A 24,756-nucleotide genomic window follows, 5' to 3' on the forward strand; every position below is an offset into this window, starting at 1 on the left:
CTTTAAAGGATGTACTTTAAATATATGTTGAGATATTAAAAGTTTACAGCTACGGTAATTAAAAAACAATATCCATTTTCTCACAGAATCCATCAGCTAAAATTGACCTATTAGGAGTATTTTTAATACAAAAAGTACTTTTTAAATAAGTGGAACGGAATATAGAAAAATAGTGCATTTTTATAAATAAACAAAAAAGTGAAGAAAAACTGCAACGGTAAAAACAACTATTTTATTTGTGCAAAAAAAAAGACTAATGTAGAAATTTGCAAAAAAAAAAAAAAACTGCAGAAGAGATCCCTTTAACTTAGTTTTTGAAGGGAGTGGTGGTGACAGGTGTAACCCTGCTCGGCCTCCTGATACAGTAAAGTCCCACACAGGTGCAAGACTTTGCAGCAGGGTGTAATGTTTGCTGCAGCGCTGTGGCAACGTGGTGAAACCTCACTGGGGATCCAGTCCACATACGCCACCAGGGGATTCTGCCATTGGCTGCCGCCTCTGTGTATGTCACAGTCACTGGCGCGCATGCTGCAACAACAATCAACCAGCAGGCTGGGGGCCAAGGGATGGAAAGGAGCAGGACACTAGTATTTTGTTTTAGTATAAACATTTAGCGGGCTGCTCCTGTAGGGTATTGCCACTCAGCGTTGAGGCTTACAGTAAACATGAGAGCTAAATATGGGAGTAGCTTTATTTTGTGTTTCATGGACCTTTGAATTTAGGCCAGGTTATAAAAAGCACGTTTTGCAAAGGCTTGTTTGTGCAAAACGTTCCACCACACGGGTGAAGAAGTCCAAATAAGATGCATTTCAGCAAAATAAGAGCAAAGGCTTAACAATAGCATCATGTGGATTTATCTGCTCTATTTCTGCATCCTGCTGAGCTCAGTGGCCTACTTCTGTTCAAGCAACGGCACCACCTAGTGTTAGTTTTGGCACCAATTTTGAAGAATCTACACGTAGCCAATATATTCACTGTTATCTCTGGTGAAAGTTTATGAAACCTTAAAGTATTTTATTATTATTGCTGCTACATGCTCCAATGCTCAAAAGAAAAACACTGAAAAGATGTGAAAGAACTAATTATTTTAGCGCAAACTGCTCTTATTGGCATTTTCAAGTCCTATAAAATAATTGAAATAATTTTTGTTTCATCAAAGTAAAAATACAACTCTCATAAAATAAAGTCAAGCTTTGAAACTTTTTTTCAGGAGTTTGCACAGAAAATATTGCTTAATGGAAAATTATACTGTTAGGTAAATTGTATGTATTATCAAATATTTGTTGTTTCACGTACCTTTATAATGTTCTTGCCTTTTATGCTGTTATTTTTTTTGCTTCATCTTGGCATTAAGAATGTTTCTGTGCTGTTGAATTACTCTGATTCCTTCCTCAGAAGGCCTTTCTGAAGAAGAGCAGTGACAACAGCTTTCTGCAGGGTTATCGCTCAGCAGAAAGCGCTGCTTCCTTGACCCGTTAGATAGCTAGAACACCATCGCCGTGAAGATGTGCAACTTGCTCTGTTTAAACCGGTGTCTGGAACAAGATAATCTAGTGCAAGATACCTTGTGCTTTTAGTTATTGATTGCCATTGGCGCTGCAACTACGTGATGAAGTGTTTACCCCTCCCTTTAGAGTTGCAGCGTCCTTTGTGATTAGGGATCCTGAAAGCAATAAAAAGAGAGGAGCAGGCAAATGTGTTTCCAGAGCGGTAGGAGATTTATAACTGAAAACACATCTCTGTCCTCACGAGTTAACAAAAAATCTAGCTCTCTTGTTTCTCCTGTGTTTGTTTAATCTGTGTTTAGTAGGTGTCAAACCTGACATGTAGATGGATGGAAAATTATACATACAAAAGCAAATATCTGAAAATGTGACATGCATTTGTATTAAGCTTCCAAGTCGACACGTGATAGAGTAAAAACTTTCACCTGCTACATATACAAATACTTTGGAGTGTTTTTATTTTATTTTATTTTTTTATGAACTTTGCACATCCAGAGACAAATTGTTCCTCCCAAGCTGAGTCACATTAGATGGAGAGTCTGTGAACGTAGATGTTTACATTTTGCCAAAAACTCTTTGCTTCGAGTGTATTGATGTAAACACATTTTAATCTTCTTTTAATTAAAAAAAGGCTTTCTTTTTTTGAGAAAGAAATGATCCAAATGACTGTAGACCTATAATTGCTGCTGGATTTTATTTAGGGACTAAAAACCAAAGCACATCACTCTTTTCTAACTACGTGTTAAACCATGCCTCTTTCTCCTTCCACTTCACAATTAGAAATTTTCAAGGCATATTTTTTGGTTGAGAACAATAGTAGAGCAAATGTTCTTTTTAAAACATGATCAACATTAATCATGTTGTTTCTCACCGTGGTGAGCGTGTGAGTGAGTTTTTATGTCCAGACAGCAAGGACACGACTCACTGGACCGGACTGGACAGCAGCGTTCCCTTCGGGCAAAGCACGCTCTGGGGGAAAGGAAGAGACTCTTGAAACAAATGTGACATGACAAAGACTATGCAGAATCCCATGATCACTTATGTCTAACATCCTCCAGTTTTTATTTGGTCGCTAATAATAAAAGCTGTCAGTCAAATGCATGGTAAAATGATATTGTCATGATTCTGCAGTAGAACTCAGCTCTGGATCAGAAACCCACACATGTGCTGTACAAAATGAAAAAAACTGTTGATTGCCACGACAGATATTTCTTTTTATTATTTCTACAGGGAGCTCAGGAGACGCTGATCTGTGCTTGCCATAGTAACCAAAATGCTGCAGACCTCTTGACTTGTAAATCCACTCCACCAGGTGGCAACAGAAATTCAGCAGTTCACCTGGATTTATTCCCCGTTTCGTTTTCTAGTGACATGGCACTGCAGACGTCGTGTTAATGCACGTCAACTTTTCAGTAAATTGATTAATACTTATGTTTTGTTGATTTTTCTTTATTTTCAGCTTTTCACTTATTAAGTTGCACCTATCACATGATCACACATGGTATGTTAAATTGAAAATATAGGAAGTTTTTCTTTGGATTTTCAGCCAGAAACATCAGAGAATTAAAGAATGAAATTAATGGTGACTTGTGGGAATCTATCTCTATTACCTGAAGTTGCTTCTGTGGTGGGCAATATTTTATTCCCTTGCAGGATCTCTGATCATTTCAGATCCCTGGACATTAATTGCAAACATGCTGTACGTATGGCACTATTCATGCAGAAGTTGCCACTGGATTGCATATTTATCAGAGATAAATAAGCAGATCTAAAATACTCTCAAATGATAAAACGTGTTGAATTGTGAAATTTTCTACTGCTACATTTAGTGTTATAATACTTGTGTGGTACAGTGTTACAACTGCATGTAGTAGCGTTATAAAAAAATCTCCCGTCGAGTTTTGCTATGATTGAATATTTAAATATACAATATTTATCAGACACTCTTTTTACTTAACTTCATCATAGGATTCAAGTGCTTGTCTTGTGCTGTGCTCTTCAGCAGATGGTCAGCACTGTGTCACCCCCCCTCCCTCCATAGGGCACGACTTGTTTCATGTAGAGTAGCAGCTTGGCAGACAGCTGGGAGGAGTCTAGACAGAAGCCTTTCAGCTGGAACTTCAAAAACCAACGCTGACTTTGCTCGGAGCTCCTCTGTACTTCTTGTAGGCTTTGGGCCGGGTCAGTCAGCTTGTTAAGATGGGGGAGGGGGGAAACATCTGCACCATCTGGATGTTTGTCAAATGCCTCTTGCAGAGTAGATTGCATCTGTTGGGAGTAGCTTGCTGATGTTTGCTGAAAGACTGCTGACATTTTGTGATATAATCATAACAGCTCTTTGAAAGCAGCTGTGGTACCATTGAATTCTCTGCAGCGTTAATGTCCCTGCTGTCCCAGACAGGCATCTGCAGTGCTATCAACCTTCAGTGGACAGGTCTCATAAGAGTCTGCAGAGATTGAGCCTTGAGTCATAAAGACAATCAAGGTATCATAAGAGAGAAAAAGACAACAGAAATACGCATGATTGCTTTGATGAATGTGGGGTGAATAATACATTCTGGCTCAACTACTTGGATGAAAGGGAAATAGTAAATAACACGTCTTTTTGATATATTTAATAATTATTATTTTATTTTTTACTGTTTTTAGTTCTATTGTATCTGTGTTTGGAATTAAAATGTGTTTGATGATATGAAACATGGTATAAAAAATAAAAATGGAAGAAATATGTGGAAAGTCTAATATTTTTTCACAGCATGGTATTGCAGTAAAAGTATAAAGTTAAAGAAATAAGCATCTCATTGGGGATTTAATCGAAAACATTTTTTTAACATGGATTGTTTTTTTCTGAATAAATGTACTTGAAATAAAGTTTGATTTTTTTATGCAACTGTAATTGGAGATACATTTATTTTAAGGCTTTTTACAAATTTTCATCAAATGTGCAAATAAAAGTAGATATATTGGTGTTAATGTTCCCTTTACACAAACACATCAAGACAAAAAGAAGCTATTGCAAAGGAAGCTTTATTGCCAGTGACATAAAGAGTTCACACATTATTGTATTTTTCCAGATCTGGGTTTTTACAGCTTAACTCTGCTTCTCAAAGTTGCTGCCTCAGTTGCAGTTTCAATCTGCAGCCAGAAGTATCACCTCAACACAAAGGCCAAATGACAAAGCTCAGATGTATTTAGTTTCCAAACTGAGGCCGAACAACGTAGCCGTCACAGACTTGTGACTCTCCGCTGGTCAATGTCATGGCATATTTCCTAATAAACGGAACAACACGTCCATAAAGCCTCAGGCATGGCTTTCTACAGGGATACAGTCACAGATAAAACAATGGCACTTATCACAGCTGAGAAAAAGAACTGCACACAAAACTTGCTGAAAAGATTCTTGTTTTTTTTTTACATTTTTTTTGTTTTTCACCATTTAGGATATTGGATAAAGGAGATGGCCTTCTGAAGTAAACCACTGGACAACAGCACATAAAGACAGTAGAACAAAAAGCCACTCGGTAAAAAGAACTACTCGGGCTGTGGGTGATTATCGCTTTTTGAAAAAATATTTAAATGGAAGATCTGATTTTATGTATACATTTGCATCTCAATAAATTTAAATATAATCAGTTGTCTGATTTATTCAGTATTTCATTCCGACAGTGTAGTATTTTTTATACAACTTTAAACCCAGAAACATTTTACTTCTTGTTAATCTATTGGTGGTTGTTCTTGATTTCACTGACTCCAGCTGCAGACTTCACCTTATGAGTTGTCCCCAATCTCTTAAATGACCTTCTCAACAAACTCAATGATTCCAGTTGTCATTGTTGCTTGCACAAAATGTTTTCCTTCCACTCAACTTTCCTTCACGATGTTGGTATTTAGCAGTCTTTGAACAGACAGCTTATTTAGCAATGATCACTTGTGACTTACTGGATAATTCAGCCTTCTCCACCACAATTCTCTATGCCGTGACATAGCAGTAACGTAGCATATCAGGTTATATTTTATGTTTTGGAGTAGATACCTTCATATCTTTAGCCATGAAAATTTGAGTGAATGAAGAACACATTGATAATATTGGAGTTTCTGTTTTGAATCGGATAAAAAAAGGGTAATTTCTGACAATATTCTAACAAACTGAGATGCACCTGTAAGCATACTGAGTCGAAACAAATAAGATTTCATATTGCACTTTCCATCAACTCCCAGCAATGGCAGTAATCTGAGCACAGCAGTGCCAGATAAGGCAACACTAGACCTCAGAACAATGATTGTTGCAACAAAAAAGGCCTCTTCAGAAGCTTCTATAAAGTGAATGGTGTAAGCAGGACTTTATATTTAAAATATTTCAGATGAATATTCACACATGACACACCTTTTGATTATCAGAAATAATTTTTGCCTCCAAACAACAGAAACAGAGCTTTGATACTTAATCACATCTGAAACAAGGGGTTTAGAAAGGATAACTATTGGCTTGTACCACTGTTAGTCCATTAATCTGCACCGCCCACAAGCAGGATTAACAGTCCGCTTACTCTTATTTACACTGATAATTTCTGGAGTGCAAAGACTAACACTAAATACTATATTCTTTGGTTCAAAATTCAACAATTACAGTGAAGTTCTGAGTTTAGAATCTTTCTACATTATAAAATCTGCAATAGACCTTTAGTTTTTATTACATGGGCATCAATTTATATTCTACCACTAAATAATCTAATTTCTAGGGATAGCACTCTATGAGGAAATATTGATTTGAATAAAATAAAAATACTGCATGAATCTCTTAATATGTATCTGCTGTTACATACACATTCACAATGTGGAATCACAGGAAACACACCTTAGTTATACACAGCGATTTAACAGCCATGTTAGATAAAACATCCCACATCATCAGACGTTTAAGACTTGCACCTGTCTTTGTGTCAGTCATGCAAACAAATAAAAATAAATATCTATCAGTAGAAGTACAAAAATATTCACCACTACAACCATACACACACATTTATCTTATACATATTAAGATATACAAGTTCAAACTCTATGGTTACCCACAGTTTGAATAATAACTAGAGGGACACACCAAATTATGCAAAATAAGCTGAAGACACATTGTTAGGGGGAAATAAAAGCTTCATAGCCGGGTTAGAAAGTTAGCACAGAGCAGCACTGAACTCAGTGTAGGCACAATTTTCATTTTATATCATCAACAACAGGCTCAAAGAAATTCAGAAAACACACGGCTGCTGAAACACAAGTGGCCAATACAAGCACACAAACCAACAGGTGGACAGGTAGACAGTACATGTTGACACTGCATAGAGTTAAGAAAAAACACAGTCCAGGCCTACTCGCAGTTGCACCGAGAGCTCACACCAACCAGATCTGATTCTAGCTGCCAGCATTCACCGACACGTCTGCGCAGCTAGGGGGCACACCGCCATCCATCCAGACGCTGAGAGAACATTTCCCTCTGCAGGTTTCAGTTGGCCTGGACTGGTTTTGGACCCACTGCAACGCCATTACAGTCGAGAATGTACTGCAGGCAACCTTGAGGTGGACGCCCAGCACCGTTCTTAGTGAGTTCGCCAGTAATCTCTCCTTTTTGGCCAGTTCCCTGTATCACGTTTAAAATGAAAAACAAAACAAAAAACAAATGCATTAGTATCAATAAATCCCTTAAAGGTGATTAACTCAGTAACAGAAAAAAAAACAACAACAAAAAATAAACAAACAAAAAATGCTCCGTTCAGTGTATTTTCATACCTGGGACGGTTGTATGGTTGTGGGTCTCTGGGGAGCATTAGCTTCTCTCTCAGCTAACTGGTTCATTTTTGCCAACACTAAGTCTGCAATGAGCTGCCGGTCTTCAGCCTGGTGTTCTCCAACCAGCGGCATGGAGGAACCAACCACCTGCCCCACATTGAAGATGGTTACGGCAGAGAAATATCACAGAACAATGCAATATAATTATTGAAGCAGTAAGCAGTTATAAGCAGTTTATTAGATATCAAATAAGCTAATAAAGTGTTTAGTTTATTTAAACAGTTAAGTGTCTTCTGAAAGAATAATCCATTTGGAAGTTTCAGGTTTTGATTTGATGTCCATTTATGTCAGAGTTTTACCTCTGTGATATAATCTTTGCCATCTTTCCCATGGATAGCTTTAATTGCACAAATGTCCAAACCCCCAAAGATCTCGCAGCAAGTGTCCACCCATAGCTTGTACCTAAAAACAGTCAACATATGATTAAGAAGCACGGGGGAACAAATCACACAATGTGCTCCGATTATAAGCAGAAGAGATTGTCAGACGTTTAAAGGAATATTTTTTAAAAATTAAGAAACAAAGCACACATTTCAGCTTTTCTATTTCATACAATAATAGGAATGAATTACCTGTCAGTCATGGCGACCTGCTCAAGCATTGCAGAGCCTGTGTTTGTCTTCCAGTTTCCAGATATAGATGTTCTCCTGATGAATGCACAATGCAAATAAAAAAAATAAAGATTAGTTTTGTTCTGTTTGATGAGGAGTAACAACAGCTTAGTTATACCTACATGTAAGCTTTGTAGTCAGCACCAATCTTCTGGATTCTGATGTCATATTTGGAATCAATGAGAGGCTCTGTGGTGGTGTAGGTCTGAGTAAGAGCCACGACGCTGGCTATATCCTGGAACTTACTGTGGTTGTCCACTTTCACCTGTACACACAAAATGTCAAGTAAAAAAGATGTCTCTCATATTCCTATGATGATGAAGGCTTAAATAAAAAAGCGAGTGCAGTGCCTTGCAAAAGTAGTCATACTCAGGCTTGATCTGCAGAAATCCACTGCTCAGTTTGGAAAACCTGTTTACAGAACTGGTCTCAGTCACTCCTCAAACCTGAACTCTAATGAAGGGCGGCAAGAAGAAAGCCACTCTTGTGGAACGTGATAGGAAGTCCGGTTTGTATTTTCTGTCAAGCTATGTGGGGCATAACGAGTCTGTACAGCTGAAATCCAAACTGAACCTGTTGGCCCACATGCAAAACATACTGGTGGTAGTAGCATCATACAGTTTTCTGCAGGGTCAGGGAAGCTGGTCAAAAACTGACATGTGCAAGAGTGGAGGAGATAAATATTGGAGGAAGCATACAGAAAAACCTGTGGGAATGTAATAAAGACTTGAGACTGGAGTAGAAGTTCACCTTTCAGCAGGATGAGACTAAACTTACTGACAGAACTGCAAAGGAGTCGTTTAGGTCCAAAATGATCCACGTCTGGTCCTCTAGAGCTACTCTTCTGCAACTTCTGAGTGTGTCCACTTGCCAACACAACTGAGACAAATGGATGAATTCCCTTAAATGACTTTCAGCTTGGTAGGCATGGCAATGAGCCATTCATTTCATTCAGTTGTATTGAAGAAGGAATGTAAGTTTTAGGATTGAATCTAAAAGTTGCAGATAGCTCTTGAGATCAAATCATATTTATGAGTTAGAATGATCTAGTCAGATCTGAAAAGCTAAGAGAGACACCAAAACAATAAGATCTGTAACTTTGATGAAAGATGGTTATACCAAGTACTGACTTAGGTTGAAAACCAAGTCACAGTTACAATTTTGAAAGACAATCTAATGTATTTTTTTCATTTTGCTTAACAGCTGTGCACTACTTTTTACTAGTCTATTACAGAAAATACTTATAAAATACATTTATAAGTATGGTGGTTGGATTGACTTTTCCAAATAACTTCAGCAGATGTGAATACTTTTGCAAGGCAAAGTACATGTACAAGGATTAAAGCAAAAACAAGTGACATGTCACTTTACCTTTCCCATCCCAGAGTGAGCGTGTCCAATCTTTACAACAACAGGAAATGAGGGCATGCTCACCTAAATAAGAAAGACATTTACTTGGAGTTTTGTATAATTACATCACTGTCACAAGTAAAACAAGTTTGGATCTAATAGGATGCTCACCATCTCCTTATAGTTGGGATAAAAAGTCTGTTCAATGAGGGGGAACTTCTCAGGTCCCAACTTCCTGTAGGTGTTGATTAGCTGAGCAAACTGGATGTGCACACAAGTAATTAATTTGGGAAAAATTAGGAAAGGAAATTTATAAAATCTAAAAAAAATGCAACCATACAGCCCAGAATGCAGAATAGATTTTTAGCTCCACTACGTCGCTTCAGCACTTACTGCCCACGGCTTGTCGCAGAGGTTGTAGATGGATTCCAAGGAGTTAATGCTTGGAACACCCCCATACTGCAGACCGATGATCAGGTTGCGAAAATCTTCATTCTGGGTCATACTGAAGGCATGCTGGCGAATGAGAACAAAGTCTGGCTTGAAGGACCTGGAGAATGGAATAGCAACAGAAATGTGAACAAAACTGTGCCAAGGGATAATAGCAGTGTGGATGAGTCAGTCTGTGGGTGGACATAGAACAGTCAAAACAAAGAGTTTCAGTTGCACACTAGATTCATTTGGAGTTTGTTTGTCTGACCTGACAACCTTGGTGCCATTTCTGAGGACTTGCATGTTCACGCTGCATGTACCGCTGGCATGGGCAACAACATTCATCTCACTGAATTCAGCCTAAACTCAGAAAAGGGGAGAACGTAACACAGGGAGAGTAAATTTAATCCTCTTTGTGTTGCATAAGCACATGAAATGGATCTAAGTGTCTTCATTAAACATACCTGTTCCACTTTGATATCATAATCCCCGTGAACCTTCTTTCCTTTCAATAATTTCGCCCTGGTGGAGAAGAGGAGCAGAAAAAGCATTTTTTTTAATTAAACAGAACTACAGGTGTCCAGTAAATGCCAGATCCAGTGTGAACAAATCACTCGATTATGTTGACTTTGCAACAAGCAAAAAAGTGAGTCATTGCTGAATAAATGGCAATCTGCTGAGTGAACCAAAGAAGAAAAAAAGCCCCTTTGTGTTTCAGCAGTTTTCTCAAACTGCTGAAACACAGAAATGCTCACAATTTCTCACTTTATTCTGACAACCAATAAACACAAATATACTAAAAATCTCGACTTTGACAGTGCCATTCAGACCTATGAATGTGCTTTGCTCTCATTCTCATGTTCATTCTCAGGTTGTATGTTTCCAGTTGTTGTCCTCCATCCTGGTCTCAAGTCTTTTGCGGTCAATGACAGATTGTTCTTCTCAGGTCTCAGGCTCTGTATTTAGCTCCATCCATCTTCCCAACCTTGAGGTTGCATTTTTCTCCTCCAGAGTTTCCTTGAACCTCAGTGGATCTCATTTGCTTCTATGGGTTTAATATGTGTCTTCTCAAAGCAATTGTTTGCACTGGATCTAATTAAGGCATAAAGGGCTTTATGTAAATCCATGTTATGATTTTCTGATTTCATTTGTGAAAAATGTGAAAACCTCTTCACAATCACATGTTACTTTGTGCTAGTCTGTCAAATAATATCCTAATAAGGTAGACTGAAGTTTGTGGTTTTCACATTCTAAACACGTAAAAGTTAAATCAGGCTTATGCAAATAAAAAAAAAAACCTGTGACATTTCATCTGTATTCAAGATGCCAGAAAATTATTGAACTTTGCCTCACTCATAATTTATTGCTTGTGAATTTAAGAGACATTTCAGTAATGATAGAATTTGATTTATTTTAACATATGTAAGTCACTTTTGAAAGCATCTCAACTCCAATGAATTTCACTGAATTTTATTTGCAAGAAAACTGTTAATATGCAGAGGGAAAACCTAACAACACACGTTTTGACAAAAGAAATGGCCGATATGTAACCAAATAAGAGCTTTTCTACAAAACACTCTTTCCCATGAATTTCCTTGAGTTGCCATGGAGAATCCTTTATTTTGGCATGTTTTTATCCACAGCTCAGCCCTTAAACTAACAGCATATACTGCAGTGGTACATTTTGTACTGTGTGGTGACAGCTCAACCCAGAAGAAATCCGATAAACATACATACATGCAGTATTTTTCAATATACTTTAAAATCAATTCCATCCTTTTCCTCATTAGTCTGTGTTGCTCTGCTGTTGCATTTCCTGCTGCTGCTGCTTGTTTATCAAGGGAAAACAACTGAATAATTCTGTCACAGCCCATTTAGAGCATGGGAAGAAAAATAGGTATTAAAACATGAATTACAGCTCCCGCACATGAAAAGCTGAAAAGCATCAACATTTGTAATTCAATATACAGTGAGAAAAACATCAGCAGCGACCAGAAAAGGGCCACAAAGAAAACAAGCATATGATTTCCTCGCTGCTATCTAAATAGTAATCTTTCCCAGCATGAGGCTGAGTAAGATGGTGTAGCATATGGTGATTTTTTTTTTTTTCAGTATTGCAAAGCAAAAGACAACTAACAGCATGCAAATCAGAGGTAGCACATTCAACGATCCTTTAGTGCATGGATTAATATGCAGAAAGGTTTATCAGGTTCCCCACAGGAGCAAGGTCCTCCAATTTTGGAAGGACTTTGATTTAAGCTGTTAATGTTACTCCATATTTGAAACGTCATGCACAGTTGCATCTAAATATAACACTGACTGTATAAAAAGACAAATAGCATATTTCCTTTCATGTCTGATATTAAGTTAGAATAAGCTTGCTTTAGGCTGCTTAGGTTTACCAAATTTATTTGTTGTCTAATTTCAGAATAATTGGAGTGTTTTTACATTTTTTAATTCAGAAGTTTATATACATTTATTTATTTAGTGTTTGGTAGAGTAACCTTACAAAGACGACAACTTGGATAAAACATTTTAGATATCTTCTCACAAGCTTCTCAATTTGAGATTTGCCATAGAATATATATATATATATATATATACAACAAATACATTTTTGCATATCCAACGAAAACAATACAATCTAACTTAATGCTACACAGTGAGAAAAACATTGTGTCTGTTTTATATGGAATATTCAAACATCTGGTCTTAGATGCATTTAGCAAGCTCTGTTATGTCAAGAAATGAGACGATATGAAACAGTCAATCAATAAATTAGTCTCCAATTTTTCTCAAAACTAATCTAGAAAAACAACTCTCTTGATTAAATATTTCACACTGTACTGTGGCAGAATCTTTCATTCTGATTATTCACCTGAGACCTCGGCAAGCAGTAGACCTTGCTGAATTTTAATATCTAATTACTTTCACTCTCAATTCCTTCTTATGTTTGCATAAGACTAAGCTCCCAGTACAAGGTACATTTCTGCTGTTAGTCAGGTAGAAAGGTGAAATTTAAAGATCAGAACATTTGATAAATCACAAGAATCTGTCAATATCTGTTCCTTAAATGACAACATATTGAATTGCAACGAGCATCACAGCCACTAGTCTCATAAGTAACACAGTGTTTCATCTGCTGCTCTTGTCATAGGCGTAATTTATAACACAGTATTCCTGGAACTATCCAAACCTGTCTGGCTGACTGGTAGCCTCATCTAAAGCATTAGACATTGGCTGGATGACAGAATGCTTCTTCGTGGCAGCCAACCCATTTCATTTTTTTTCTCTGAACCTTGCTTATGTAAAATGTATTGCATAAGAAACTCACAGTTTAAAGACACATCTATTTAAGTAGTTTCTATTTTCTAATTTATTTTGAGTCTGCCATCAGTACGATCTTACATTTGTATCGTTTTCCCGGTGTTTGCTGCAAAATTATTACACAAGATGTGGGTGGTTTTGCTTTTTGACCTCCTTTTCCTATTCATAGAGGCCCTAAGTGTCTGTGGATGAACCGATGACTGATCCAGCTCTCTTGATCTACTTATTAATGCTGTATTTATCATCTAAAGACCACATGTTGTTGTCTCACCAGCAACATAGGAAAACATTGCAGCCAAGATACCTTATTGGAAAAAAAAATCCTAAAAGGAATAAATTCAAGAAGTAGTCTACTATTACATCATTAGTACATTATTCAATGTTCTTATTTCCTTTTCCATACAAACTCTGTCACTTCTTTAAATAAATTCCATATGTTTTCTTAATTTCTTCTGCCTAAACAAATATTGGCAATATGTTCAATATTAATTGTTACAACTACATTAGTAACAATTCACTGTTTCTGTCAGTTTGACCAAATTTAACCAACTGTTCCCATTAACTTACAGTACTTTGCTATAATTTTCTTAATTTCTGAACCGTTACTACCTACCGTTCTCTCAAAGTATAGGAAGCAAGCAGGGTCCTTTTGGTTTTAATTTCTGGCAGGACAAACAAAAACGTCAAAGTACAGCTAGTCGCATAGATCATAAATCCCAGACTCAAGATGTGCAGCAACGCTGAGAACATGAGAAGCCTGCCAAAACCATAAGAAAATAAAAAGCTGTTTCATCCTGCCAGGGCTTGCCAAAAGCTCAGTACATTAGAACCACTTTCCGTCCTGCCAATAGGAGCACTAAAATACTAAATTGGTTATCTTTTTAAGCATCAATAATCTTCTAATGTTAATCCTTTTTAGCTGTATTCGGTGTTGTTTTCTTTTCATACTCAAAAAATACTACTTCAAATTGTTTTGTTACATTATCTAAACACTGTAGGAACAACAAATTTTGTCTGCCAAGTTGAATCAGAACTACTGGGTGAAAGGTCTTGTAAAAACAACCCAAAGAAGCCAAACCAAGTCAAACACCTCTGCGTGGTGCTGCTGAGCTGTCATTAAAAATAGATGCAGCTCTCAGACAGAGGAAACCCTGTAAATTAATTATTTTAGCACATCTCCTACGTGACGGCGCATTGATACACATTAAGGAAGATAAAGGGCTTTGAGCACCAGAGACTGGTACAATAAGAACAAAAACAATGTCAGAGCAAAAAATTGCTCACAGAAACTGGTTCAGAGCAGATTTGGATAAAAACCAACAGCGAGAATGAGGTCACACAGAAATCTTACTTGACATGATCTGCATCCGTTTGCATACTGATATATGAGTACATTTGAGCGCCACATTGTGAAGCCTTCCTTCTTCACAAAAAATAACTTCACTTTTTTAAAAGCAACAAATACACATGGCTGACATCCATCCTGCAGATAAGAGTCTGAACTAATCGTTGCAGATGAATGTTTCCTACATCATTATGTCATAATTTCCTCACTACTAATGCATTCATCTATCAATATCCTGCTGAAGTAGTCTTCAGAAAATGGACACACTGTGGTGAAAAGGGATCATGAACATGGTGAACAACAATAGTCAGGGTGCTCAGTTGAGACTAAGAGATTCAAAGCATACCAAGAAAATAATCCCAAACAATTTCACCACCACAGATTTAAACTGTGGATATAGAGCAGGATGGATTATTTATGTTTATGCCAAATTTCAGCACTAACATCTAAATGTTGCAGCTGAATTCAAGACTCGTAGAAACAGACAAACTTTTTCCAATCTTTTGTGATCTTGTTTTAGCAAGCCTTTGTAAATTACACCCGGTAATGGTTTCAAGCTGCTGTAGCCCATTTGAATCAAAATCTGGCATTCAATCAGCTACTGATGCCTTTCTATCATCTTGCCCATTCTCGTCTGAACTGCGACATAAAACTTTATTCATCTGCTCAATTGTCACTCACAATATAGTTTCTCTTTTTTTATCCATTTTTGTAAATATAGGGGATTGGTGCATGCAAAAACCTCAGCAGAAAGCATAATTTAATGGTCAAAGTCCATTAAATCTTCTTTTTTTCCCCATTTTTATGATTTGTTTTAACTTCACCAAATCATCTTCACCACATCTTATGCATTGAGTTCCCGCAATGTGATTGGTTGAGGATTAGAGTCAAACTTAAGTCTCAGCAAATCTTCTGTTTTTTATTTAAATTAAACAATGAGGCAAATATTTCAGCACAAACATAAAGAGGAAAAATTAGCTCTGATCTGATACAAATGAAGAGTCACCATGAAAGAATACAATCACCATGTATTAAAATTGCATAGTAATACTGCATACAGCTAGCAGAAAAATACTCCCTTTATTGATTTTGAGTCCATCAAGCCGACAATGATGTTTGTTTATCCTATCTCTGAGCAAGATCCCCCTGGACCCTGGACACCATTAGGCTGAAATAATTAAGGTTCCCCCAGCTTCTTCATATTAATGGCATGAAGGTCTACTCTTGGAACAGGACAGGAAACAGATACAACAACGATCTAACGTTCCTTCTGCTTCTTTCTATTTTACACTGTTGTTGTCCAATAAATCAGGGGTTGCAATGTCTTACAATTTAGCATGTCCTTTAATTGTGCATGTGCAATTGGTGAGCAGGGGGGAAACCCCATTGATTGAGGGAAAACGCTGCAGTGCTTTGAAGGGAACAAGAGGAAGAAAAAAAAGATACTTCGTTTTAGATTCAGCACAACCTGTGGCACAGCAGTTTCAACATGTGTGTAGCATACCATGTTACAAAGTAATGACATCATTAAAATGCCACATTTAACACCAGAAAATTATGTATGAGAAGAGAAAAATGCATCAAAATAGGAAAACAAATAGATGAAGGAGGGAAACTGGAATCCTCCATCTTGGTGTTATGTCATTACAGGACCATTCCTCAAAATGGAATAGTATTCAATAATTATTGAACACTAAGGATGCTAAATGATTATTGGCAGCAATTGAACACCAGTAGTTGACAATAACCGTTAATATTTACTGTGCATTTGACAGAAATACTGTTATAGTAGTTTCTAAGCTTTACAAAACTACATGATACCCAAGAGAGAGATAAAAAAAGAAAACTGACAGTAAGAATGGAGCAGCAATAACTCACAAAAATGGCTCACAATAAACTAATTAGAAATGGAGACGTATTGTCTTACCACTCCTGCTGGGGTTCATCGATCACAAGCAGAATCTTAAACTTCTTGGGTGTCGTGACTTGGGTCTGCTCCACGAGCCCTGCTGAGGCAGCTGTCTGCTTTACAACATTTGTGATGGAGCTGAAGAAGCCAGCGCCGGTCGACTGAGACGTCTGAGGCTTCCTCTCAGGAGCAGGGGAAACGGCTGGAGGTGTCGGCCCGCTTGTTGGAGACTTGGCAGGGGTGGAGGAAGCAGGTGGAGGAGGCTGAGCAGGGTCAGGCCTCTGAAGGTCTGTCATGTAGCCGTTGGGCAGGTTTGAAATGAAGGTGCTGTCCGAGAGACGCCGGCGCAGGTAATTCATGGCTGGAGCGGAGTAAACAAGAGCCGGGTGTGGAAATTTATCCTGCAGGTTTCTCCTGACTGTGAGTGTGTAGCGGATGGAGGCTGGGGTCTCTGTACAAACTCCTAACGAATGTAGTACCTCCCAGCTTTGCTGAGCATCCTCCAAGCTCTCCCTCACTGGCAGTGACGCTACAGCTTCCAGCAGCCAATCCCCTCACCCTGTGCTTTCATCAAGCATAGCACATGATGCTCCACTGTGCCTTCCTCCCGTCGTCCTCTCTCCTCTCTCTCTCTCAGCGGCATGCCTGATTTCCCTACCCCTCCCCCATTTTCTGCTTTACCGACATCATCCTTTTTTGAACCACAGCATGAAAAAAAAAAGAGGGGTTCCCAGTGGAGGTGCAAGGGGGTATCCGGGTTATGCATCACAATGGCTTCACACCTCCTACCCATGTTTGGTAGGATTCTCTGCCCACTGTCTATGAGGAGCTCTTCTGTCAGCCACAAATTCTAAAATGGCTGTTTGGACCTGTGGGCAGCACTGAAAGGGAGAAAACGTCAGCAGCAGACCCTTGAGGCACAAATGCATCCAGTAAACAATCTCTGGTGTGGTTTATCAAACCCTAAAGCTACTATTTTGTAAATATATTTGCATTCACAAAACTGGAATGCATGTGCAAGAAAAATGTAGAATGAAGTATAATGAGAGAGATGGATGTGTGGGAAATGGTTGGGAAGGAATTCACTTAATCAATAGCTTGTGGTGTCCAGAGATCCAAACAAATATTAACAAAGGCCAACACAGTTTGTCTCTAACAAGGACACTCATGAGCAGTTAAAAGCAATAAATAGATGTATACTTTTCTTACTACTTACATTTTAATCACCCAGATTAATATACAATATTTATAGTTTGAAATGAATATTTTCACCTGCTTCTCATTCTGTTTTTCATTTTGAGAGAGTGATCGTAAGTCTAAAAAGGCACATAGACTCTGTCAATATAATTGAATTACACACTCTTAAAACTCTTGTTTTAAAGCTTTTATTTATGTTAATCATGCAAAAGACAAAGGTGTTCATATTCAGGTGTTTTTTTTTTACATACACTCTACTTTGAGCTGCATTTGCCTCAGAATGCATCTTGTTTTAACTTGTACTTTGTATTTTTTGGTGATGTTATAATTGTTATTACGTATGCATGCTGTGAGTTCCTGAGGTATAAATATTTTATTCTTTTGTCTCTTTCGGAGGGTGTAGAAGCAGATTTTGAAGTTGTTGACTTGCATTTTCTTCCTCTACTCTACTCCTATATCTTCCTGCCATTTAAGCATTTCCTACCACTTCTGTAAATATAAAGTGTATAAATATAGACGTTTGTATATATTTTTGTACATAAATATATATCTAAATATATAAATGCCGAGATATTTTGAGTTTGATGGTAATTAGAGAGGTCTCTTTAGTTTGCAAGTATTGCAGATCCCAGGAATACCAAAAGCTGTTGCTTTGAGTTTACTGTGTGTGAGAGGGACACCAACTGGTTGTTTTACAGTAGTGCAGATTGCAGTCAAATTGAAGTATGATCCAGTTTATACTCCAGAAAGATCCATTCAATAGAGTATGATCCAGCAAAAAGCTCAAGTGGTGACAAAGCATCTGCATTTTAAAATCCCAGCCACTATCCTTTCTGTTCAATTTGCTGTCACAAACAACCTTTTTTGTTTTTTGTTTTCTCTCAGATAATAAATATTTTCATAACTTATAAATACACTTTAGCTTGACGGATCACATGATTGTGATTCAGGTGCGTTCATAAACATGTCTCGTCTCTTCGCCAGGGCTGGTCTTTTGTTTCGGGGCTCCGCCTCCTGTGATGGGAAAGTACGCGAAGCACAGTACAAACTATGGTTTTGTTGTGGTAAGACCAACATTATCGATTGAGTAGGTATCATTAGAAACTCGCCGTTATCCTCTTTGACATTATTTTTATTGAATTACAACACAGTGGATTGTCGCTAACGCGTCGTTCATAGTTTTTAGCTGAATGTTAACTTTTCGAGCCAACTGAGTTTGCGACTGTGCTAACATTAGTTTTGTGTGACTTGAGCTAAAGTTAGCCATTTCCTTCGTTGACGCGTGTAATTACACTTACAATTTATTTGTAGTTTTCCGACATTGTCTTTAAAAATTACTTTAACTTTGTTTCGGGATACAACTATTGATACGAAGTGTTAAAATAAACCAATTAGGGCTAAAGAACGTTTTAGCCGCTAGCTTAGTGGTTTGCGGTTGGTTAGCTGTCATGCTAGTCGTGGGTGTTTGAGTGTGTTACGACATACAATTTGCCAATGGAATATTTCTCTGAAGAAATGACTTCTGTTTAATCTATTTTGACTTAAAGCGTGTTATAACATTCTTATTTTTTTTTTCTTTTTAGGATATACGTTCGCGTTGGATGGAATAGCCTGCTAATGTCAACGTTAGCAACTAGCCTCTACATGTAAATACTGTGCACTAGAATGGACCTGTTGAACTCTCAGTTCCTGGACAAGATGAACAATAACATTGGGAGACTGCACTACGACGGTGAAGTTGCCTTTTTTATTTCTGTTTATATGACATTTTATTCCTGTTTATATGACCTCACTCTCTCGGACTTATTGCGTTCTCCTTTTGGCAAGTATTAATCAATTGCTTTTAATTAAACACAAAAGGGCGTATTGGTGCGTGGTAATTAATTGCTGCAGGTGGTGTTTCAAGTTTCTTAATGATATGCAAGACGTTTTATAACTGAATGGTTGTTATGGAATTTAGATTCAAATGTAAAAATATTTTATTCCTGAAGGTAAATAAAATGTTGTAACTCCATGTTAGTTCAAGTTTTTCGGAGAATCTCTTATAGCTTTCCGTATTACAGCAAATTTAATAAAGCCTCTGACTTAAGATACTCTGTTTTCTCTGATAAAGAGGGTTGTCAGGGTTATCCATAATTTTCCTGATTTTTATGAAGAATCACAAATAAAGTGCATACGTAGTTGCTCGGTCACTTTTGATAAATGCATGAAATGGCTGAAATTCTTGTTCACAAATAACTGGGAAATATTTTAAACTGCTAAATTCATAATTGTCTTTGTTTGTAGTTATTTGAAAACAATATGTCAATTGAAACTACGTCAGCAAAAACAAGTCTTTTAATACTGTAATTAATATAGGATAGAAGAAATGAATTAACTGCTGACTTTTTTTCCACAGATGAGTCCAGGATCCCCTCCCTGTCTACTGCTGTGTCAACCATAACTGGTCCTTCCTCACACTGCCCAAACAAACGAAAGTATGGGGACGAACAAATGGAAAACAGACTCAACTGTGATGATGACCACATGGCCAAAATGAGCAGAATGTTTGCTACTCACCTGTAAGTGCACTTAAGAGCAGAAGTCACAAAATTAAATTAAGTCTGCTGACGTTTCTTTCTGAGTTTTGATTTGCATATAGAAGTTGTAAATCAGGGAACTTGTAAATAAGATTAAAGCATAAACAATATGCAATAAACACACCCTCTAAAATGTCAAAACCCTATAGCATTTTTGCAAAGTTTTGCAGCTTAGCTTAAAATTTCTACATTTATGTCAATGGAAGTGGAAATAAATTGAGGTAAAATTGAAACCTTTGAATACGGCCCTTATCCTAATTTGTAACGTCATTGCTTCTCTAATCCTCATATTACACCTTCTAATGTCATCTTCTAAATGTCAAGGAGATTCAGAAATATTTGTTCACACCTGTACTTTTTGTTGCATTTTAACTTCTGAAATGGGTGTTGGAGAAAGCCTACGTCTTTTTAGAGTAACCTCTGCTTGCATTATATTTTTATTATAAAGGTAAAACTGGTGACCCTTAAAGTGTCTGCAGAGATGCATCAGTGAGGTTGATTTTCCGATCTCCATTTGTTTTTCTCAGCGCTCGTCCGTCTGCTGGAGACAACCGCAATGAGCACTGGAGCCTGAGCCACAGTCCTGCGGAGCGGCCTAACCCATATGCAACCATTTCTGGCTATGCTATAGACCAGCCGCTGGCTCTGACCAAAGGCCAAAGTGGCACTGAAGTGTCGCGGCCTGTCATGAGTGGGACCGCAGAACGGCAGCAGGTGCGTCCATATTTACTGAAATGATCTGTAAATGATATTCTATGAACTGCTACAGTCCTCTTGTTGATTGAAAAATACATTTGAATTTAGTTTTAACCAGTTTTTGGAACAAACTGTTGTGTAAATTTAATTGTTTCTGTGAATTAAATTCTGGCATTAAATTAAAAAATGAATGCTTGTTAATTTTTGGTGATCAGAGCAGAAAACCTCTGCATAAAAGAAATTCTTCTGCAAAATTATCACTTCATAAAAATAACAGATGTTTGGAACCTTTATTCAAAATGTTTGTTTACACTTTAAGCTTCAATTTTTGAGTGTAGTAGTTTGGTGGTTTTTAAAGTATTTACAAAGATTCCTTGGCAGTCATAGATACCAGGCCCTGTAGTTCAAAAATATTAATACTCATCAATGTCTCCTTTAGTTTGTTGTATGAAACTCATCAGATTTTTTCATTTTCCTGTTTTCCAGAATCGACCCTCAGTTATCACATGTGCTCCAGCAAATAACCGGAATTGTAACCTCTCACACTGCCACATGAATGGCTGCACTCCTCCCCCGCCTGACAATCAGAGAAAGACCAATGGTTAGCTTTGTTTTGTTTTGTTTTTTTCGTAGTTTTTTTTTTTTGTACTTAATTCTCATAATCTTGTTAGATTGGCTAATTTAAGCAAACCATTATTTTTGAGACACCAGTGTTGAAATCCGCATTTTTCCCCTTAAGTGGAAAAATTTTTTTTATAGACATTGGACAGCAAAGTTCTGACATTTCTCAATGCAGAAAATCTCACCCTGCTTTTTCTTCAAGTTTCAGTAGAATATTAACATGAAATTAGTTTTAGGGTGAACATGAAGACTTGCTGTGTAAATCCACTGATGGTTCTCTAAACTTCCCATTGTCTCTTAAAATTAGTAGAAATGATGACAGGTTCTTTTATAACTTAGCCAAAGTTTGGTTCCTTACCTAAATTATGTTGTCTCACATTAGTGGAATTAATTTACATTTACAATTAATTAAGTTAACTTTTTTGTTGACTTGACAATATTTTCAAGTAACTATTTTAAAATGAAATCTAATAATTAATTTGTCATTCACTTTAAAATTTTTTTTTTTTACTTTGTAATTGAAGTTCTTGTCAATAATCTTGTTCTCTTTTTGTCCTCGTTTTTCCAAAATGTTATTTTTAGCTGAGACCGAATGCGACACCAACATTGAGGAACACTTCCGCCGCAGTCTTGGGAAAAACTACAAGGAAGCTGAGGCTGTGTCCAATTCAGTTTCTATCACGGGTTCTGTGGATGATCACTTTGCGAAGGCGCTGGGAGACGCCTGGCTTCAAATACAGGCCAGAGGTAGCAGCCACCAGTCTCCAGAGGACGACCCATAAGAGGGGGGGAAGGATTGAAAGGGATCATTTTATTGTTCTCTCTTCTTGCCAAGAATCAACTTCTCTTAGCCAGGAACAGTACAGTGTAAGACGTGTGGCGCTCACATATGTGGGTGCTCTTTGGACCTCAAAGTCAATCTTGTAGAACACGCGGCTCAGTTTTGTCTCTTAAAATTGGTAAGTTTCACCCACAAAGAAGAAACAAAATTTTGAGTCGTTTGATTGTTGTGGGAAAATTATTAATCACACTGAAAGTTTCTGAACATAGATTCCCAAAGTTGTCAGTTGCCGGCATAACAACAGGTTTTTCACCTGCCTGTCATCTGATTTGATAGCCAAAGACCTTTCCAGCCTTTTTCCACCAGCCTGTAAGCCAGGAGTGTCAACATCCAGTCCTCGAGGGCCGGTGTCCTGCAACTTTTAGATGTGCCTCTGCTGCATCACACCTGAATAGAATAGTTGGGTGATTAGCAAGGCTCTGGAGAACTGATCTACACAAGGAGGAGGTAATTAAGCCATTTCATTCCTGTGTTTTGTATCTGTGGCACCTCGAAAAACTGCAGGACAGTGGTCCTCGAGGACTGGAGTTTGACACCCCTGCTGTAAGCCATATTATCTGTTCTTTCATTGCCACTCTAAGATCACACTGCTTTTCAATCAATATTACTTGAAAATGACAGCTATGTCTCTTGCACTATTATGTTCTTGACCTCTGGTGTCACAGGTTACCTGTTGGAAGTAATGTGCAAAAATGCGTTTTGAGATTTATATGAGAAAAATTACTGCCTTGGCCTTGTTGCTTTCAGAAAACACTAGATCAAACTGTTATTTTTATGATGGTGAACTGGACTTACTCACTGTTTAATAACTTTAGTTTGCTTACACATTCACTAAATCTGATTACATATTTCCACTAACATCAATCATAGTAGAACTTTAACTAGAAAGCATGATTCTGATAGCTGGTTTCTATTACAAACTTTATCCTTATACTATGTATTTAGCCAGATTTTATTTTTATCTGTGATATTTTAGAAATAGTCACTGCTGGTACAGTTGTACTCTGTATGTTTTTGTATCTGGTTTTCATGACTCTATTTAGGTGCATAGCTTGGCATCCATCAACAAATCGCAGCCTCTGGCAAGGCTGTCTGCAGTTTTACCAGCTGCATTATTGTTACTCTGCGGAGCTGGATGTTGTAGCTTAACACATGACTGAATTATGGCTAAATCTCCTCTGTATTATAGTTGATAAGCAGTGACTTTATTTATTCTCAACATGTTGATTTTTGTTGTGAAACTTTTGCTTTGGAGAGGATTCCTAAACTACTTCATTAACAAAGAAGTTGATTTTCGGTTTGTTATTAATATAAGACAGAAGTTGCATTGAACATTCCACCAATGCTGCTGATCTTTAGGAGTCACATCAGTTGCTTAGCTGGTACTGTTACAACATTGTGTGTTTGTTTTTTGTTTTCCCCTAAATCTAAATAGCTGTCTACTGTTTCCAAATGTTTTATTTCATGATGGCTTAATAGAGTGCCACGTTTCTGATAGTTGTTTCATTTCTAGATTCGAAAACTTGTTGACTTTGAAAGGTCTTCCAACTTTTTAATTCTTTGTTTTATCAAAATCAGAAATTTTAATGTCTTGCAGTGGAATTCAACTTCCACGTTGACAACCGTCCACGTTGTGTTGAACTGCAAACAAAAATGTTTAAATGGGATTTTACCTGACAGGTGAACACAATGTTTCACATAATTATGATGTAGAGGAAGGATGATGCAAAATCTTCAACAGTTTTTACCAATATGTCCTGTGCCTTCCTGATAATTTATAAAAAGTCTGGTCTGGGTTATTGTAACAATTGTACTTTGATCTAAATGTTTCCATTACATCAATGTTTGTGGCACTAATGTGACAAATTTGGGGGGGATTATGATACTTTTTTTTATGACACTACATGCGATAGTGACATTTTTTATAACATTTGGTATTCTAAGGTTCTTTTATAACACCCTTGGTTTTATTAATATACATTTTTTTAAATAAACAATGTAATCTTTTCTACTTTATTTTACACACCCAGGACCATCGTTGCGCGGTGCGGAATGATCAGTGTTTGGTTTCCTTTCAGCGTCATCTACTTACGCTGAAGTAGATGATGCTTCTACAATGTAGAATGACGCAATGCAGCTTGTCTTCTTAAATTTTCCGTACGTGCAGAAACAGTTTTCTGACATTGACGCTTCCTTTGTGTAGACTTCTGTAACGGGTTGGAGTTTAAGCTTTCTGTATGTATTTGTAGAAGTGAGTGATTTATGGGATCTGCTTGTTTGAGACAAGTAAAAGTTTCACTAATGTATTTGCCGGTTTTAGGCCTATATTTAATTTTTTTTTTTTTTTAGAGTACCTGCGTCTTTAAGACTGTATAAAGTTCTGGTTTTAGGAGTCATCCTGGTAGAAAAATATAAAGGGTTTTTCCATCTTTATTTCTCTGGAAGAAAACACTTTTTGTACTTAAATATTTTCAAAATAAACTTATAATGGCTACATTTGCA

General features: G+C 37.3%; 2 protein-coding genes across 2 annotated transcripts; one reads left to right on the top strand and one right to left on the bottom strand.

Moving 5' to 3' along the window:
• Positions 1 to 4,516: 4,516 nt before the first annotated feature.
• On the bottom strand, positions 4,517 to 16,889 carry syn2a (synapsin IIa). Its single transcript, XM_055046357.1, has 11 exons — positions 16,339 to 16,889; positions 10,204 to 10,261; positions 10,008 to 10,099; positions 9,701 to 9,857; positions 9,479 to 9,568; positions 9,329 to 9,391; positions 8,080 to 8,222; positions 7,919 to 7,993; positions 7,646 to 7,748; positions 7,287 to 7,433; positions 4,517 to 7,137 (listed from the first exon to the last, which is right to left on the bottom strand). The coding sequence occupies exons 1-11, from the start codon at positions 16,677 to 16,679 to the stop codon at positions 7,003 to 7,005; spliced, it is 1,404 nt and encodes a 467-aa protein (XP_054902332.1). The 5' UTR covers positions 16,680 to 16,889; the 3' UTR covers positions 4,517 to 7,002.
• Positions 16,890 to 18,528: 1,639 nt separating this feature from the next.
• Positions 18,529 to 24,756, top strand: vgll4a (vestigial-like family member 4a). Its single transcript, XM_055046431.1, has 6 exons — positions 18,529 to 18,604; positions 19,101 to 19,249; positions 19,916 to 20,078; positions 20,624 to 20,810; positions 21,279 to 21,393; positions 21,996 to 24,756. The coding sequence occupies exons 2-6, from the start codon at positions 19,183 to 19,185 to the stop codon at positions 22,193 to 22,195; spliced, it is 732 nt and encodes a 243-aa protein (XP_054902406.1). The 5' UTR covers positions 18,529 to 18,604; positions 19,101 to 19,182; the 3' UTR covers positions 22,196 to 24,756.

The sequence above is a fragment of the Poeciliopsis prolifica genome, unplaced genomic scaffold, assembly GCF_027474105.1.
Source record: "Poeciliopsis prolifica strain line A6 unplaced genomic scaffold, Auburn_PproV2 SCAFFOLD023, whole genome shotgun sequence".
Lineage (NCBI taxonomy): Eukaryota > Metazoa > Chordata > Actinopteri > Cyprinodontiformes > Poeciliidae > Poeciliopsis > Poeciliopsis prolifica.

Coding starts and splice junctions, on each gene's coding strand:
- syn2a (XM_055046357.1), bottom strand. CDS start 16,679: ATGAATTACCTGCGCCGGCGTCTCTCGGACAGCACCTTCATTTCAAAC. Junction 8,223..9,328: donor CTCACTCTGGGATGGGAAAG/GTAAAGTGACAT, acceptor TTGTGTGTACAG/GTGAAAGTGGACAACCACAG. Junction 7,994..8,079: donor GCTGACTACAAAGCTTACAT/GTAGGTATAACT, acceptor TGCATTCATCAG/GAGAACATCTATATCTGGAA.
- vgll4a (XM_055046431.1), top strand. CDS start 19,183: ATGGACCTGTTGAACTCTCAGTTCCTGGACAAGATGAACAATAACATT. Junction 19,250..19,915: donor TGGGAGACTGCACTACGACG/GTGAAGTTGCCT, acceptor TTTTTTCCACAG/ATGAGTCCAGGATCCCCTCC. Junction 21,394..21,995: donor CAATCAGAGAAAGACCAATG/GTTAGCTTTGTT, acceptor TGTTATTTTTAG/CTGAGACCGAATGCGACACC.